This window comes from Protopterus annectens, chromosome 3.part1 (assembly GCF_019279795.1).
Source record: "Protopterus annectens isolate FY-2018-M chromosome 3.part1, PAN1.0, whole genome shotgun sequence".
Classification (NCBI taxonomy): Eukaryota; Metazoa; Chordata; order Ceratodontiformes; family Protopteridae; genus Protopterus; species Protopterus annectens.
In genome coordinates this window covers 1,071,643,892-1,071,663,362 of record NC_056732.1, presented here as the reverse complement: position 1 = coordinate 1,071,663,362, position 19,471 = coordinate 1,071,643,892, and the positions used below count along the sequence as shown (strand labels likewise).

Here is a 19,471-nt window from a genome sequence, read left to right as displayed (position 1 = left end):
TAACTGAGGTCATGCATGAATAAAACAAAGATGAAGATGCATGGTAATGGAGTAAAAATGAGATAATAGTGGTTTCCTACTTGTGAAAATATGGGTAGTAGAAATTAGTGTTATTTTGGAAGATAGAAATTTTCTTTAGAAGGGATATTAAATGAGTGGGATAAAAAGAAAATGGTGTTTTAAAATAAGGTAGAAATAAAAGATGTGGGAAAGTAATGGGAATCGTTTGGAAATGCTGACCAGGGTTAATGCATTGCAGAATAAGGAGAATCCCACAAAAGAAGAAGCAGAGTAGCTGCAAAGTATTAAAGGGTAAAAATGAAGTATTTTGATAAGATGCACGAGTTCAGAAAGGTTGCTTTTAAGCAACTATTTTTGGTAACACTAGAGTCCAAAAACCTTTTGAGCAACAACATAGACTGCATAAATTGTCTCAGAACTTACGGAGCCCATACCAAGAGAAATAACCAGAGATCTTATAGTGGTGTTATAAATATTTCAGAAATGCTTTGAAATTTTTATAAAGCAGAGGAATGTGGAAATCAAGAAAGAGGACAAATGGAAATATTTGAGAGATGCAATTATGCCAAGATTTGAGGAAGATGAGGCTCAACATTTGATAGTTAAGATAGGAGATGAGACAACGTTGTTGTGTAATCAGTTGGCAGAGATGAATTCAGGAGTAGGTTGTATTCAGTGGAAATTTGAAAATTATGAGGAAAGAAAATGCTAAAGGGCTGAAAGCTTTTAAAAGCATTTTAAAAAGAGGGGAAACAGCATATTGGAAGAAGGCTGTAGTGGCTGCATTGGCCAAAGGAGAGTAAAGACTCTTCAGACCCAGCTACATATTGACCTAATTCAGTTTTAAACCATGATTGTAAAAGTGTTTGTCTAAACTAAGAGAATGGTAAAGGTGTTGCCAGAATGGTTAGTTATGGATCAGCATGGTTTTATGGAGGGGAGGCAATTATTTAATATTAATAGAACAATGGTGATCTTGGGGGAACTAGCATGCAAGAAAAATACCACTGTTGTTTGTGGACTTAATGCATCAAAAGCATTTAGTGGAATCATCTGGGATTATGATTAAGGACAACAGAAGTATTTGCATTCCCTAATGGAATAATAGGTTAAATTAGGACAATATATGAATTAATGTGGGAGGGTTCCTTTCTGATAAGTTGTGTGAGAACAAAGGAACCAAGCAGAGGTGTCCTATTTCCCTTCTGTTTGCTTTACATTTAGAGCAGTTGGCTAAGAAAATAAAGGGCTTACAAATTCAGTGATATAACTGGTATGGTAAACAAGATAAGTTAGCTTTATTTACTGTGATATTTTATACTTGATAAATCAAGAAAGATTTTTTTTTATTTTTGTGGAATTGTCTGGTTTGGGTCTATATCACAACGTCAAACTAACAGAAGTTTGAACATTGTAATATCGAACCGTAAACTACGAAACCCAGTAATAAAGAAAACACAGGAATAACACTGTTCCATGACAAAAAAGAAAATTATTAAACCTTAAACTTAAAATAAAGTGGGGGGGGGCTTTGCCCCATACTCTCCAATGTGGGGGGCTGTGCCCCCCCCACACCCCTACTTAAATATGCCAACTCCAAGATCGCACCACAGTGGAGGAAATAGCAAAGCCCCGGAAATGGCCCACCAGTTTTTTTTCCCTGGGAAAAGAATCGGTGTGCCGTACCTTCGTTGTTTTTGCATTTCGGACTTTTGGGTTCAATATTACAACGTTCAAACTTATTCAGGTTCAACATTATAATATAGACCCGTCTGGTTCAGTAAGAACATGTCTGTTATTTACCTCACTTGAAAGTTATAATATTGCTGCGGATTATTGTTTGTCATCACTTTTTCACTGCTTTTATTGAATGTTTAACTCAAATTCAGGAATGATTTTATTGAACTGGCTGTGACAAAAATGCTTTGTGTTGCTTTTGCAAGCTTTAATATTATAATCTTTAGCAGTACGTCATTTTCTTTGTTTAATGGTGGACTTTGTGTTTAATCAGTATTGGAAGTTAGCCTAGGAAATGAATACTTTGACAAAAACAACAATATCTGGACATTCTGAGAAACAAGCTTCAATAGACCATAATATAATCATAAGGTAAGTTGGCTGAAAAGTCTTGTTACAAAGATCGTAGTCATCTTTCTCTTTTTTGGTGTATCAGAGTAGAAAATATTCAGCCCAGAACTGTTTTAGCCTGGATTTTACAAGTGAAGAGCTTTGCTGGCTTTAATGTAATTATCAGACATTGGCTAATATATGCTTGAATATGAAATTTGATTTTTGGTTTAAGTAGCAACTTGAAAAATTCCTTTCCAACCCTGATCTGTCAGTGTCTTAGAGAAGTGGATAGTGACTGTAATTGTCTTGATTTTCAAGATCAAGATTGTGCACCTCTGAATGATTTAAACAGCCATTGCTTTTTTGAATTGTCTTACAGCTCTGACTAGAGTAAATATTTCTCAAAAAACAAAAGCTAGACATTTTATAGACATACTTGTGGCTTTGCCACATTACTGTCCTTTATGTTCATTCCCATCATTTTTAAAAATCTGAATGATTTGAAAAAAGTTGTTTATGCAGCCAGATGTTACTCCTTAAGGTTTTAGATGTCCTCAAGGATACTGCTTTGTACCCAGAAATTGAAAGTGGTAATTTAATCCTCTTTCCCAGTCTTGATTAGGTTGATGTAGTTGTAACATGGTGTGGAAACTAGCTAGTTTTCAAGTGTTTGCCCCTATTGAAATTCAGAGGTGTATAAAGTTTATGCTAAGACGGTGAGGGTTAGCATTGTGCTTATATTTATAATAATTTAACTTGTGTGCTTGAACTGACCTCCATAATGGGTCATGCTACCAGTATTCATAGATTTTTAAATACCCTTATTCAGCTGCATGGCATGCTGTATATTTCAAGTGTGCTGCAGCTAGTGTGATTCCTTGGAGAGGGGATTGACTATAGGATCAACTGCATCCAAATAATAGTATTGCTAAGGTTTAAAACTCTTCCAGTCTTTGGTATGATGATCTTCAACTCTGATACAACCCCACTTAAATTTTCTGCCATATTTTAAAAGTAGTTTTCTAATTGTTTGAATGTTTCTTAAAATTATTTTACATCCTTTTTATAGGAACACCTCTGTTGGTTGAAGTAAAGACCAATCCCTGTGAGGACAAGAATGTGTGATATGGATCATATATTGTCAAAGTAGTGTAACGGTTGTCTAGAGGAGCAGAAGTTTGTTAGGTAGCCCTTCCACTGCAGATAGATTTATGGTTGAAAGGTGTCTTGGAGACAATATCTGAGCACAGTTATCTGTTCTTGGCAGAGCAGGTCCTGTTTTGCAAATGTAGAAAATGTTAGAGTTATAAAGAGAGTTGAAGCCCTTTACAAAGCAGGGGGTTGCAGGTCCATGTTTTTTCTTGTCCCCAGAAGCGGGCATGTCCACCGTATTCAGGATTTGCTCTGTGTTCTATCTCTTGGCGTTATCTGCAGTTTTTGTTTGCATTTTCTCCCTCCTTACTGAGAACAGCTTTGATAATATCGTGCCTCCCTTGTGAATTGCCTGATCATTTGCAAGAACTTCTGTGTGGCCACCCCAGAGATTGTCTTCATGACCTTGACAAACTCTTCCCGCAGCTAGGTCATCTGTTTGATAACTGCAAAAGCTGCTGACTTATTGGCTTGTTTGCACCTGTCCATATTTGGAGCTCCTTTGTTTCTTTAATCAGATGGCTTTCCACAGAAAAGGTATTCAGCATTGGGTTCCTAGAGTTATCTCCAGGACAAGTACTCAACACCTTTTGACCACAACTCCTTAACGCTGCTAAAATGATTTGGACATGTACATGGCTGTTTAGAGTTCATATCCCTGACCTCTGAACTCTGGTAACTAGGAGAAGCTGTTCTGGAGGAGAGAGATTAACTCCTCTTAAACTTCAGCAGTAGCTAGCCACTCCCAAGAAAACTATCACTACATGTTTTGGATCCCTGGGTCTGTGCAGCTGCTTTCTTCCGGTGTGTGAACCAACTTATCACTTGATAGTTATCAGGTGACATCTGAGCACCTGTGTTGACTCTGTCAAAAACTTAAGCTTCCAGGTCTGATGACACAGTTACGGAGTTGATCACTGTCTAGTGACTCTTGGTTTAGCATGCTCTAATAGTTAATACAGTTAAAGAACCTCATTGACATTTAATGTTGTGTTTTTATGGATATGTGCCTAGCACACAAGTCCAAAAATGATTTATCTTTTTCTTTCAGATAAGGCAGACTTTTCCTCTCGGTCTTGTCCTTGCAGGTATCTCCATTTATCATGTGAGAGTTGAAATATGTCATTACAGTTGAATAATCTGTCAGTACCCTATTAAGAGAAGCAGTACTTTAAACTCTTTAAAAGAAAAAGTTTACTGTTGTAGAGAACTGTTATGTGGCCAAACAGTTTTTCTTTCTGAAACACTTTCATTGAGTTGACTTCCATTTACTGGCATAGACTCAAACTCCAAATGATTGGTTCTTATCTGGAGATTTGTGAGTGTTTTCATAACTGCCATGTTGAGTGAAGGATACCAGCTCTTTTGTGAATTTTGATTCCACAGCCAGTGCTTTTGTAGAGTTGGTAATAAATCTGAGGTGTTATTTTCAATCTCCTGCATATAGACTGCCTCCTTCTTCAGTAGTGAAGTAACATTCCATGTCCTAGGACACAATTTTTCACTTCCAAGATTTAGTCCATCTTAACCTTTCCTGTTCTTTCCTTCTCTTGACATTGCATATGTCTTCCTTATCCTTTACCTTGTAAGTGGTGACCACACACAGTGGCTTGTGCCTACCTGGGCATTGAGAGTCGGCAGCTTTCTGTTCCCAGATCCAGATATCACAGCTAAAACCATGTAATGTCAAGAAGGAAGAATTGTTATAATAAAGTTGTATGAGGTGCTTACCACAGCAGTAGATGACTGATTCATGTGTGTCTTAACATGTCATATATTATTAAGCCCCTGTTAGAATTCCATTTCTTTTCTTCAGTTGTATTTTGTTAGTTATGATGCATTAATTGCATGTGAAAAGAGTAGTGCATATTAAATGTGTTAAACGTTGCAGCTGGTAGAAAGACTGAGAAAATATGATATTTTAAAAAATGTTTATGGAAAACAGATGTCTTGTGTCCTTGCCCGGCTGTTTGTGATGTGAGGTACGTTGTTACGCCTGTTGGATCTGTCATAGTTTGGTCGTGATTTGGTGCTGCTACATTACTTCTGTTAGTGGCAGAAACTGACCTGTGTTGCACAGTTTGTGTTCATGGGGGTGTGGAGGTCTTTGTTATGCATAGATTTTTGCAAATTATCTTCCAAGTTGCAGGTTAGAAGTTGTGGTTGGCTCTTCTAAGGGACTGAGCTTTGACCTCTCTTATAAAGAGATGAGATTCCATAGTTGGCCACTCGGAAGGCATATATTTCATGACCAGCTTCCAAACAGAAAGACCACCCTTTGGGATAAACTGTTTCCCAAAGATTGAGTATACTGTGAAGGCAAATGTATTTTCATCTTTAGGACCCATGTCCCTCATGGATAAGGGGCAGCAAGTAAATATCCATCATGTCCTTGTTCTGCCCACCCCTGGCTTATTCATGCATGCAATGTAATGGCTAAAAGCTACCATGGGAATACAAGGCTAGGCTTCTTAAGATGCAATACTTAGATCAGTAGCCTAGAAAGTACCTGTAAACCAATTGATCTTCTCTTACAGGAAATGCTTTATACCATCTTTGCTGCTGCCAAATCCTCTTGTATGCCCGCTTCTGTTTGGACACCTTCTCCTTGCACATGTTATGCTAATGTATTTTAGAATTGTTCCTTGACAACAGTCACAGTTCTTTGAATCTAACATTGGATGTTTTTCTTCTTCTGCTTGTAAAATATAGATTTATGTACTTGAAAGAAGTGTCAGACAGTTGACCAAGTAAACAATCCATGCTGCCCTGCCACACAGTTTGAACTTGATGCTGTTACTCACATTGCCTCAGGTTCAGAAAGTACATATTATATATTACAAGCATAAAAAAAAAGTCCTTGATTAACTACAACTAACCAGTGACATCTTTGCATCCCACTCTCCAACGCAAGTAGCACAAAATTCAGCTTAGCCTGAATGCATAGACCTCCTGGCAGTCACCATTGTGCTAATTCAAAAGATTGGGTACTCTGCAGCCATGCAATTCCGGCAACAGAATTGCTGAAATTATATGTATACATTAAAAAAAATTTGGAACATTTTTTAGGTGCATTTTCCCTTCATACCTGTTGACTGTGAGGTTTTCCGTTGTTAAATCCATTCATACCCTCACCATTTGGTGAGTTCCCACTGTAAAGGTGAGAGCTGTCTGGAGTGGCCATTATTCAGATAACCATGGGTGGTAGGTTTGTATACTTGTCAGTAACCTGGCAATAAGGGGGGGGGGTTCTGTTGGAGGCCTTAGCCTTTCCCCAGGGTCTGATCTAAGAAATCATGTCACCATGTAACATCTTGCACACTCCCCACATGTGCTGCCACACAGTAATGTCTTTGCTTGTTTGGCATCGCCAAGCTCAAGTCCCTGTTCTTGGCCATTTTTGGTGCCATGCAAGCCTTTAATTGCATGGTGATATTTGGTTGACCAGAGGTGTCGTCTCCTTTCCCGCAGGGATTGATGAAGTGTCATTAGCCACTCACTCCAACAATCCCGTACCTGTCTCTTCCCATGCCTAAACTATTTAAATTCATGCCATAGTCAAGGTTTTTATCCCTCTATGCCACAAAGCCAAGTGAGCACCTTTTTTAATAAGTAAACTTGGTAATAGGAATAAGTGTTGTTGGAGCATTTATCCTGCTGTGTTTTACTCATGCCAAGATAGTAACACTCTTGATGCATCAGCCTCTGGAACAAGCCACCGCCATATGTGTAAAATAGTGCCTTGTTGAGCACAGTTGCTGGTCAGATGTTATTGTATACTTGCATAAATCATCTGTGTTGTTTTAGTGCTTGCTTGTTTTTAAATGGATACAGATAGTTGAGCACTTATTTACCTTTATCTCAGTATAAAAATGTAACAATCCTCATATTTTTGTTTGCTCTTGTTTTTTTAACGTTAGCTGCCCCTGATGACTTCTCTTTCCTCCGGACTATATTTCAGTTTGAGAGTGGGATGCCAAGGGCTGAGGCTTTACATTCCATGGGCCAGGTAGAGACATCATTGAAGTCCCTGTGTGGTGTCATCTTTGGTGACACTGAGATTTTAGTTTGCCATACCTGCAGCCTTCCCACTGTTAATCAACAAGCACAGTGCAAGGCCTGCTAAAGCAAGCCCAGGATCTGTACATATTCTTTCTCCCCCTCTCTCTGTCTCCCCCTCCCCCTCTCCCCACCAATTTTGCAGTTGTCTGGCTACATTTAGGCTTTCCCTCATGAAGCCACCATGTTCTTTGTTTCCTTCTTATTTCAATTATGGATACAATATGTGTGTGTTTTTAACTGATGCTTCTTAGATCTGACAGCTTTTATTCTTGTTAGTGTCAGTGGGTCATTCATTTATTACTGTAAGTAAAATACAATTGATTTGATAAATGCTTTTGTTTTAGTGTGTGCATTTTGCTCAGGAGTGCTAGGGTATATGTATTTCCTGTTAGAGGGTTTACTGCTTTAGAATATTGGTTGAAAGAGTTTGACTGTCATGTTAGTTGGCCATGTTTAAGAAAAGATTTGACTGACCTCTAGTTGATATTTGGATTGTCTAAGGTGATCTCACACAGCTATACTTTTCTCAACCACCACTATTCACTCAGTATTCGTGATACTAAACATTGAGGGTCTTTTTTGTATTTGTTTGTATAAATGATTATAATTATTTCTAATCCACATAATTTTTTAGAGGGTAGTATGCATGCAAAGTGGAAATTGGCTTTAAGTGTACAACTTTTCTTTTGGGAAAGGTTAAAAGAGTGCCTGGTTCCAGTGGGCGTCTACACAAAACAGAAGATGGCGACTGGGAGTGGAGTGATGATGAACTTGATGAAGAAAGTGAAGAAGGAAGAGCAGCAGTGGCACAGCTTAGAGTAAGCTTTATTTTATTATGGTTTGAATGTGATTAGTATTTTAGCCTTTTTATTTTTTTGCTATTAACTCTTATCCACCTTTTAAGATGTTCCATCTCTGTAGTATGCCCCCTCTTATTGACTAAAATCCTTCTATTTTTATGTCATCGCAGGCTTTATAGCCTAATGTTTCCTCCCATTTAGTGTTCATTCCCTTTTATAGCTTGCATGCCATCTTTTGATTCCACTATTCTTCCATTCATCGAACTTTCTTACAGTCCTCACTCTTCGCTTGGTGGATCACAGGCTAATAGCCCTAGATGTTCAACATTTAGAACAGTGTTGCAGAAGCCTAAACTGTAGAGGCTATATTTTGCGAAGGATGTGACCACTGGCCAGCCTTCAGAGCTTCAAGGCATATTTCACAAACCCTAACTGCTGTGAGGCTCTAGAGAGCCATATAAAAGCAGTTGTTAGGGTGCCAAAAGCATTAAAGATTTCTTGCAGCCAGTGCACACTTTCTTCAGGCTTCTTGGACCTGACCATCATCTAGCAATCCTTCAAGACTGGGAAGAGAAGTACCCTTGAGGGGGAAAACCTTCCACAGCCTAATTTTTTTGAGTCAGAACAGTACAGTGTTCATCATTCTGCTGCAGTAGCCTTTTGACTATATGGGTTGATTTCTGCCTAGGATACATCTGACCAGCTTCATAAAGCTGTGATTCCCTCCTACACATTCAGTCTGATTGCTGATAGATCTGTCCATTGGAAGGCACTTGTGAGTCAGAGTAAAGATATTCTCTGTACTTGTTGCCACCTCAAGAGAATGCAGCTGTGGCGTTCCACAGGAGCAGCCTTGAAGCCATACCTCTCTACTGTCCCTGATTTTGACTGAAATTTTAGCTCTGTCCCTCTTAATCCCTCCTAAAACAGCTGACTTTTGGAGAAAAGGTGGTGAATTACACTTAATAATGTCAGTACTTAGAGTTATAGACTTTTACTTCAGAAAATGTATATTAATTCATATTGTTATTCTATCAGTGTTTAAAGTTAATAGTACAAATATTTTGAAACTGTCCCTGATTTTCCCTGTTGATATTTGTCCCTGATTGGTTGAGAGATATGTTTGAAGCTACTTTTTTGGCAGGTAAGTTACCACAAGGGGAACCTTTCTCACTGAAACTGTTGGCCTTTTAAGAAAACCTGTTTTATATTTAGTGACTAAAAGTCCTATTTCCCCTCTAAGAAACCCTGTATTTTTTCACAGTGTCAGATGTTTCCAGTCAGGCACTGCTATTTTGATCAAAGAGTTAATTTTGGGGTTATTTTTGTTGTAAAAGCATACTGCGTATATAAACATTTATTCTTTTTGTGATAATTTAAAGCTCTGGTAATGTTCTAAAGAAAACGTTTGATCTGATGTCAGTTTTCATTCATTCTTCAACAGTTGAGTTCAGATATGATCATCAGATCCTGTTTGGCCGTTATTTTCAGCTTGTGGCCACTAGAAAACTCTCAAACTCCTCCCTTCCCATAATGCTCTAGCCCCTAACATACCTCAGATCTCGTTTGCCACTTTCGCATTAGGATGTGGTCGCTATGAGCTTGAAGCTTAGTGTTCAAAAGAGAGATGAGTTATCTTATTTATTTTACTGTCATACTACCCTTTCTATAGCTTATATTTTCCTCCTTACCTACACATTAGTGGTAGTTATTACCATTGTTGGTAAACTTTCCCTGCTATCCCATTTACACAGCGAGTGTGTTCTTTAATACCATTATTGATTTCTCCTTCCCTCTTTTACGTATTAAAAAAATGTGTTCTTTCTCTCAAAACTTATTTGTTAAAATGTCTGGTTTTAAAAAGTGCCAGAAGTGCGGTCATAAGTTGCCACTTTCTTATGCACATTCCTTTTGCATTTATTGTGTAGGCCCTAAGCACCTTCAGAAAGATTGCAACATTTGTAAATGTTTTAATCCTTGGGCCATTGTGGACCATAAGAACAAGCTTATTTTAAAAAGCTTGCTTCATTCTACTTTTTCAGAGGCTTTATCTGCGGTTCAACCCCCCCCGCAAACCTGTGTCAAAGGAACAATCTAGAAAGCCTTGGGCTCTGTCAGGCTCCTCCACCCCTTCCTCAGATCTAATGGTGGAGCCTTCTAGAAAGAAACACAATAATTTGGATTTGAAGACTACTACCCTCATCGAAGTTGGCATTAGCAAGCAAATCTGCTTAATTGGATCCGAAGCCTTGTATCTCTGGGCAGATATTCAACTAATAGATCTGGTACATTTTCAGGTCCCATCCCCATATTTAGTCTCACCAGCATTCCAGGTCCTCCTCTGTGGCCTCATTATCTCATTCCTCCAGAAGTCTGACTGAAGCCGCTATGGATAGAATTATGAGGAAATTTCTCTCTGCCTATTCAGATAGGAGGTCTTCCAGATCCTACCCCTTTGGGTCAGGAAACCCTCAACAAGCACTATGCCACCAGTTTCGGCTCCTTCTTCAATCCAACTCATGGTTTTGGAGGCCTTGGATCCAAGTTTTCTGGGACTGTCTGGGTTGGAGCCGATGGTCATACTGTCTTTGGCTCTGAGGCCTTCTTTGAGCCAGATGACTCTTGCAGCTGAAGCATTCCTGTCAGATCAGAGGTGTTGGAGTTGACTCTCAAAATGTCAGAGCTGTCTCTGCCCCTTGGAGCTTCAGCATTGGATAACTCTGCCCTGACCTTTGCTTTGTGTGGAGTGCCGTCGGGATTGGGGGAGCCAATGAGGCAGGAGAGTGGCTTCTCAGCTCCATTGACTTCCTTCTCCCCGGAGTGTTCCACTTTTTTGGGGCATTAATTTCACCCAGCCTTGTGAGCAATGGTCAGATATCCCCAGCTGGAAACTGGTGGCAATGATAGACTTTGACAACAGAAACATTCTGAAATGCCAGCTTTGCTAGTTGTAAATACAAGAGGCTGTGTGCCAATTCCTCTGAGGCAGTTTTCTTTTAAGAATTCAGGCAATTCTAATAAAAACTGTGGTGTAAAGCACACTGAAGAATGCCTTTGTTCCTGTAGGGATTTCACTTTATCGTAATTTCAGTTTACATGGCAGTGTGCTGTTTGTTTGTTTTATAGTGTATTATTAAAGTAATTACTCTTGGGTCTTGCTGCAGAAAACCTGACTTCCAGAGCTTAGCACCCTTCTCTGTTCTGGCCGCACAGATGCCCTTCCCAACCAGACATCAAAACATCGCAGTGGTGCAAGAGGGACATCTGCCTGCAGCATTGTTAGTTCTTTCTTGCTACGGTTTATTCAACATGTCAATTAGGCTGGGCTTCCAGAGTAAGACAGATAAGTATCCTGTCAAAGAACAAATGTCATCTACATTTTCTAGTAAGTTGCATCTTGGTATTAGTAGATCTTAGTCATCAGGTATAATTTTGTATACTAAGAAATGGAATCATTTGGATTGTGTATATGAAGCAGATCCTTCACAAAACCTCCCACAACAAATGCTTTTTTTATATCACATCAGAAATTTGTCACAACTGTGTAAGGGTTGAACACATGTTGATCATGCATAGGGCAGAATCTCTACATGGCTGGATTAAGCAGAGAGAGTTACATTCTTTGTCTAAGACTGCCATGCGATCAGCTAAATCTGCTATGGTTGCCCTGCTGAAAAAAATAAAGCAGTGGGAATCACCCTAAAGAAAAGGAATACCAGGAAGCCAATAACTTTCTGTTGGAGTCTGAACTTATGACCCCCCCCCCAGGCTCAATGATGTCTAGTTTGTTGAGGTGATTTCTCCCAGCTCTGGTGTCTGCTTCAAGCTTTGACCTCTGAAGGCCACTACATACTCTTATGGCATGTCCTCCAGGGTTGAATATCTTCAGCATTTGGTCAGTCAAGAGATGTATCCAAGGATAAGGCCAATGTTACCTTTGTCTTTGTCCATGAGGATGTCAGAACTGTCGAGTTCAAATTTCTGGATGACTGCCCTTATCCCATTATCTCTGTGGCCTTTATCCCAGTCAAGGGTTTTTCTCTCTCCAGGTTCCCTTTTTGCATTTCCTTTGCATAGTTTGCTTTTCCCATTTATTCCATTTTGATTCTTTTTGGCTAATCCTTCACAACATATTCTCTAGTAAAATGCTGCCTAGCTGGAACTCCCTATAATGCCAGTTCTTGAAGCTGTTAAAGCTTCTGCCTATGTAGATTCCTGTCAGTGAGTGTCCCATCAAAATCACATGATTCCAACGCCCCCCCAAATCTAGAAGTAAACTCATCTTATTCCCACTTCTTCTTGGTCCTGCCAGATCCACCGTTGGCCTTCTGTAATTGCTACTCATGGTATAAACTTTCTGGGGACTTGATATTAAAGTACAGTAATTTATTTCCTTTTTTTATCCTTTTCTGATTATGGGGTCTTTTTATTGGACCCTTTTTTCCTCCCCATTTTGCTTGTATTATTTCCAAAATGGGGGCTTCTTTTTCTATTCAAGCAACCTGTTGAAGATCAACAATAAACAGTGTCATTTGGATCTTTACTTCTGCGTAGTCACCCAGTTCTAGAGAAGGATGAAAGAGCAAATGATCAGGCTTTTCTGTTTGAACTGTTTCAAAAAATTAAAAACCATTTACAGCTCCCGTGTTTTATGTTTTGGCTTATTTTTCTTAATTTTTTGGCCCATATCTCCGTTATTCTTCTGTTGAAATGCACCTTGCTGTCTTTTCCAACTTTTCGTAAGACCCTAGTGTGACTTATCTGTTGCCTCTCTGAAGGTTTTCAAGGCTTTCTTAAGGGATGCATTACAGGTACGGACGCCTTCCAGGGACCCCCTCCCTCCATAGGATTTTTATTTCATGCTTGAGAAGCTAATGCTACTAACCCATTTGTAAAACCAGTTTCAAGTATCTGTCTTGGAATTAGTTTTTTTTTTTAATATTATTCTTATGGCCTCTGCTGGAAGGATTTTTGAACTGTAAGCTTTGTGCATACAGTATCCTTATTTTGCTGTGTACAAGGATAGAGTGTCATTGCAAACTAGTCCTTCCTTTGTGATTAACTTAACCACTGAAACAAACTGTAATCAGTTTCCCTGTATTTCAAACCAAATATTTCAAAAACAGTGAGTACCCAATGCATTGTATGAATGTCCACAGACAGCTTGGATTCTTTGTGAATAGAATCACATCACTAAGTAAAGACCATCCATTATTAAATAAAAAATTGGGCTTCAACATTTACAGTTCACTGTCCAGATATATTACTGTTTGCAAAGCACTGACACTTGTGACTGTAGCACAATTTAACCAGAGTAGCGACTGCCTTTCAAAAATGCATGTACAGATTGTGCTGCTGTTGCAATGACTTATCTGAGTACTGGTAGCCTGTGCAAGTTTTAAATGTTAACATAACTAAATGCTTGCAGCCAAGTCCTGTTGGTGGACGAGACTGGATCTGCTCATCCAGATCCAATATTATTGCAGATACATAAATGTCATTTCTGCCTGTAATTTTTATTAAAGTTACAGTTCACTTTGCAGCTGCAAGCAGAAGTACAGCTTTAATTTTTCTCTTTGTAGCAAGGCTTTCAGTAGAAAATTAGCGTGTTTTGGAGAAGTATCATATCAGTAATTTTGAATGTATCCTGATAGCCATTCTAAACTTACACATTTAAATATAACATAGAAGAATATGGCAGGAATAAGCCTTGATTTTGCAGCATAATGATTCTTTGACCTCAGTGCCAGCACTCCTGGCTTGTGGGTTATTTAGTTTTGCAGATGACTGCAAATTGGGCATAGTTCAATCTTGCACTAGCTCATAGTTGTTCCAGCCATGGGTTAGATCATATTAATAACTAGTGCAAGGACAATGGTCTCAAACCAAGTGTTAAGAAATGTAGCGTAGTTCATTCATAGGTTCATAGATTGGTACTAGGCTATCAGCCCTAGGGCCTATACAAGCCTAGCCATAACAATTCCCTGGCTATTTCTTCCCACACTATTTACTTCCCTGGACCCTTGTCTAGCAGAGCGACTGACTTGATCCCCGGGGTGAATTTCCTTTCTCCCATCCAATCATCAAGGTTCCTTTTGAAGAGGGCCAAGAGGCGCTCTGCTTGACATTTATGGGCAGTCTATTCCAGAGTCTGGGTAGTCTCTGGGTCAGGAACCTATCCCTCCAGCATGTTTTGTTTATTGTGATGACAAAGTTTAGATCCCTGGAGCGTGTGGCTCTAAGGGATTGGGATTTCTTTAAGTGTAGCATGTCCAACAGCTCTGGGTTTGACATGGACTTGTATGTTAAGCCGAGATTGCCTTGGAGTAGACGATATGCGACAGAGTATAGCTGGAGTTTTTTAAAACTGTCAGCATAGGGCATCTGCTTTAGGCCTGTGATTCTTTTAGTGATGTATTTCTGTGGCCTTTCCAGTTGTTGCAGATGTCTTGAGAGGTACATACCAAATGGGGCGTTGTATTCAATAATGGGTCTAATGAGGGATGAGTACAGTATACAATGACCTCCTTTTTTCTGGATGAAAAGCCCTTAGTGATGAGGTGTGCCACATAGAAGGATTTCCTGACTGTTGTGGCGATGTGGTTATTGAAGCTGAGACCACTGTCCAGCTGTTTCCCTAAGTCTCTTTTGGTAAAACATTTTTGCATACAGGTGAGACACCCCTCAAGACAGTGTTGTAAGGGATCTAGGCTCTCTTGTTGATAATTTCTTATTTGACCATCATGTCACTGTAGTAACTCAGAAAGCTTTCTGTCTGGCTCATGTAATTTTCAAAGGCATTTCCACTAAATCCTAAGAAGTCTTATTTCCCCTTTACTTGTATTTTATTAGACCCATTATGAATATGATACAACTTTTGGAATATTTGGCTAAACATATCACTCAGCCTGAGAGATTTCAGATTCGTATTCATTTATTTTATTTAACATTTATTTAATTACATTTATTATTATTATTAACATTAAATGTATTTATTTAACAAATATCTAAAAAGGTCAGTGGCTTCAAAAATCTTGGTTATTAGGACAGACTGTGACAGCCCTCTCTCTGTACTCAGTCTCTTATAGACTCCTCAGTGTAGATCTGTGTCTAGCCTTTTGAGCCACGAAAGTTCAAACCCTTTATCCTGTTTGTTCAGTCCTTCCAGTCTGACATGTGAATCCTTAAGCCACCAATTAGATATGATCCCACAGAAATACTGCTCTAGTCTCAAGCCCCTTTAACAGTTCTTCCTTTCCATAATACATCTGTCCCACTAATTAGTTCAGATCTCAGTCGTCACCTTTGCAGCCGGCAGCCTGATCTGTAGCAGATAAGTGCTCCTCCTCATTTAAATATATAACATTTCCTTGTGCTCACACTCACTAGATAGATTTTTATTTGATAGTAGCTTGATTCTGGACTGTTTTTGTTCTCCTTCTAGAGAGTTCCTCTCAACTTTAATATTAAGCTGCTCCTTGGCATTTGTCTCTATCTTCTTTCCCTTTCCCTTCAGGATGTATCTGGACTTTGGCTGTTTATCGTTGTTGTAGTTAACATTGGTTATTAAACTTTTCAGATTCAAGTGATGGTTTAAAATATTTTTCAAAGTTTGCTGTGCAGCTTATCTTACTCTTTACTAGCGGTGTGATAAAGCTGTTAAGTTTCTGTTAATTTTAATTCAAAAACACAATGATCTTTAAACGTGGAGGAGCAAACAAGTGTCAAAGTGTTCCAAGTGGGGACAGAAGATAACTACAGGATTTTCATTATTTGTCTTACACCTTGGGGTCCCTCACGTTTCCGTTCCGTGTGAGATCTGTACTTCCTTTGACCCAGGACCTTAGCAGATTCCACCAGATCCAGAACCTCAAAAATCTAACAAGTCTGAAAAACTGTTAAAAAGCAGAGAGTCTAATCCAGTAAAAGAGGACAGCTTCGACTTCACTTCTGACTCTGGCTCCAAAAGTTCCTAGGCTCGATGAGCATAGGGCATGTAACCCCACCCATACTCCTCCACTAGATCCAGAAGTATACATACAATCACTATTCAGGACTCTCCAAAGAAACAGGTTTGTGACATATGGGACCATCTTCCCCTCCAGACCTTCATCTGCTTTGTCCGTACAATCCTTCAGATCTTATAGGAGTATATCTGAAGCAAAATTGGATCACCTTATGCAGAAATTTCTCAAGACCCAAATTGAAATGGGGGTCATCCAATCCCCTTCATCTCCAAAACTGGTTAGATCCACCAGGTTCACCTCTACCAAGGCTGCTTCACCCATCTGACTCTCCTCTTCAGTTTCCTCAGAACTAATGTCCCATCCAGAGATTATCATTCCATACTTCTTTGGCTGTGGATCTCATGGATCCATCTCTGACTCCAGCCTGGTCAACTCCATCTGAATCATCCATTTCCATCTTGGATCCGATGAGTCAGGTTGACACCCTCCAGTCGACAGAGTGGAGGCCATTGATGCTGTTGGAGATGCCCTCCTTTGAGTCCTCCATTCTGATCCCCTTACCAGGAATAGTTTCTTTCACAGTTTTTGGCCAGCATAGTCTTATTCTTTGAAAGGGTAACCAGATCCATCTACAGAAGTGGGCTCTTCATATCCGTTGAAGGGCCTGGCCTTTAAGGTGCCTGAGAGGATTGTTTCTTCACCTAAGGGAGTGGTGTCATAGGTTTCTTCAGTCACAGTTCCTCCATCTGCCCTCTTACAGTCTTGTCTTTTTTGCTGTGTAATTCAGGGGTCAGAGCCATTCCTTCAACCTCAAGCTTGCTACCCAAGATTTCTGCAAAAGTGGGTGTATGAGAAGAAACACATTGACTCCCCTTCAGATTCTCCAGCATCCAATACCGAATCAGAAGATGGTTATGATTCCTCACAATTCCCTCCGGACGATGCCTCCTTTGACTCTGGAACTGATGTGAGCAGATTCCAGAGAGATTTTTCATCAGGCCTTATCAACTCTGATAAATCCTTTGACAGCAGAGTCACCGAACAGGTGCAGGCCACTTTAATAATGTCTGCTGTCACATCAAGTACAATGGAACTGCCAGTGTGGCTGTTATGGGAGTAGCAATGAGACATCATGCCTGGCTTCAGTTATGTGACTTCATGGACAACTTTAATGCAGCCTTTACACATATGGCTTTTGACAGGTCAGCCTTGTTTGGCCCCTCTGTTAAGAAGATGCAGAAGAGTAAGATGGCAAGTCTGTATCTGTCATCTAAATATTTAAAGATCCCCTCAAAACCCCTATAAAAGGTACCAAAAAGAATCTTGTTCTCTGGTTTCACAGAATTAGATGTCATTTTGACTCCTCTTTAGGCAAGCAGCCATGGCAGAGGTAGCTCCGTTAATGGATGCAGGCCCAGGGGCTAAGCATGACTGCAGGCCCTTTTCTGACAGAAGACCCTGGAACCACTGAAGGTCTGCTTGACTGATGTTTTCTGGAGGCAGTTGGGGGGACAAATCTCCAATACCAAGATTCATAGCTTGCCATCACATGAGATAGTTTTGTAAGAGTGCTGATATCAAGAGGCTGTTGTATTCAATTTTTGGTGAAAAACCCATTCTACATTACTGGATGTCCCACCAACCAGATTTAAGAGGTACTTATCTCTTCTCGAAAAAAGAGCCATCAAGGAAGTATCACCAGATTAGCTAGGGAGAAAATTTTATTCCAAGTACTTTTTTGTTCCATAGAAAACCAGTGACCTCAGGTGTTTTTTGGACCTCTGCTTACTAAACATCTGTATATAAAAAGAGACTGCTTCAGTCTGGTCATTGTGCAATCGATTCTTCCTCACCTAGAGGAAAATGAGTGGATGAGCTCAGTAAATATCCAGGGTGCTTCATTTAACTTAAAGATAAGGGGGTCTGGGAGGTATTTATGCTTCCAGTTAGAAGCCAGTCATCAATTTAGAACCTTACCATTGGCCTCACCACAGCCCCCAGGGTCTTCAGTAAATGTATGGTGGTCATACCAGCTCATCTTTGACTTCACATACACAAAATATTCCCATATTTGACTGGCTCCTGGCTTCACCCTCAAGAAAACCAAATACCTTCTTCAATTGTGCAAGTCCCTAGACATGTCCATGAACTTACAGAAAATACTTCTTGGGTCCCTCGCAGTGTCTGATGTTGGGATGTTTCCCTAACACCACTCTTTCCATTATCTCACTCCCTTGGGAGACAATTCAAACCTTATGCACTGAAGTGGAGAGTCTTCTCATCAGTCTATCACATGTCTAGTACTTGGAGTCTTGAGCCTGATTGCCTCATCAAGTCTAATGGTTCAATTTGCCCACCATCACATGAGTTTTAAGTAGTTCCTACAGTCTCATTGGTGTCAGTACTGTCACCCTTTATCCAAGACTTTCCATCAATGGTGGCTCAGTACTCTGTTTCTGTACATGGGCAGACTCTTTCAAACTCCACAGTCAGCAATAGTGACCATGGACACCACCACCCAAGGGGAAGATGGTCTGTGGTCTTTGGACAGACAACAAGGCCGACCTTCACGTAAATGTCCTAGAGTTGAGAACAGTTTTTGGTATATCAACAAGCAAGAGGAACCAGGTTCTATCCCTTATGTCAAGAGGCTATGAGGCTGTGGCAATGAGGTTGATATCTCATGATATCTCATGGTTTTCTGATAGCAGCACACATTCCTGGGATGCTCAGTGGACTGGTAGAGAGGCTCAGCAGAAATCTTCTATTGCCTCATGAGTGGTTCTTCAGTCTGTCAACTGCCAAAAAGATATTTATTTGCTGGGGCACAATCTGCTGCAATCTCTTTGCCAAACACAAAATGCAGCGGTTTCTTTGTCATGATTCCTCTTCCAGGACAATACCACAGGGATGCTCTGTCTTCACACTGGTCACCCGAGTTACTTTATGCATGTCCACTCTACCCTTAATGTCGAGATTTTTGCAGAAATGTCTATGGGGCAAAGCGATTGCCAATCCTTATAGTCCCTTATTGGCTCAGACAGATTTGGTTCCCTCTATTGAAGCCTCAACTTGAGGGGAGTCCCTGTAGCTCCTAGATCCAATCCTAGACTTCATAACTCACCCCTTCAGAGAGCCTCACCTTGATATTCTCAATTTGAAATGAACCTCTTAGTTTCTCCAGCTCCAGTGATGGTGAGGGATTGCTTTCTTCCCCAAGAAGTGGGCAGTATTTTAACAGCTTCCCAGAAGCCTTCTACTCTTAAAATATGTTGTAGCAAATGGAAGATGATTGTTATTTCCACTGGTACACAGAACATTGATCCCTTTTCAACTCCTATTCTGGACTTCCCTTTTTCTATCTCTGGGTCTCATTTCCCTGCCATCAAAGTTCAGTTA

General features: G+C 39.9%; 1 protein-coding gene across 1 annotated transcript in view; it reads left to right on the top strand.

Annotated features, from left to right (window-relative positions):
• LOC122798354 (serine/threonine-protein kinase OSR1-like) overlaps positions 1-19,471 on the top strand; it is a 2,305,884-nt gene that overhangs the window by 1,184,021 nt on the left and 1,102,392 nt on the right. Inside the window, exon 11 of the mRNA XM_044067206.1 lies at positions 8,001-8,123. Within this exon, the coding sequence (XP_043923141.1) occupies positions 8,001-8,123 (123 nt within the window). The remainder of the gene's footprint in view (positions 1-8,000; positions 8,124-19,471) is intronic.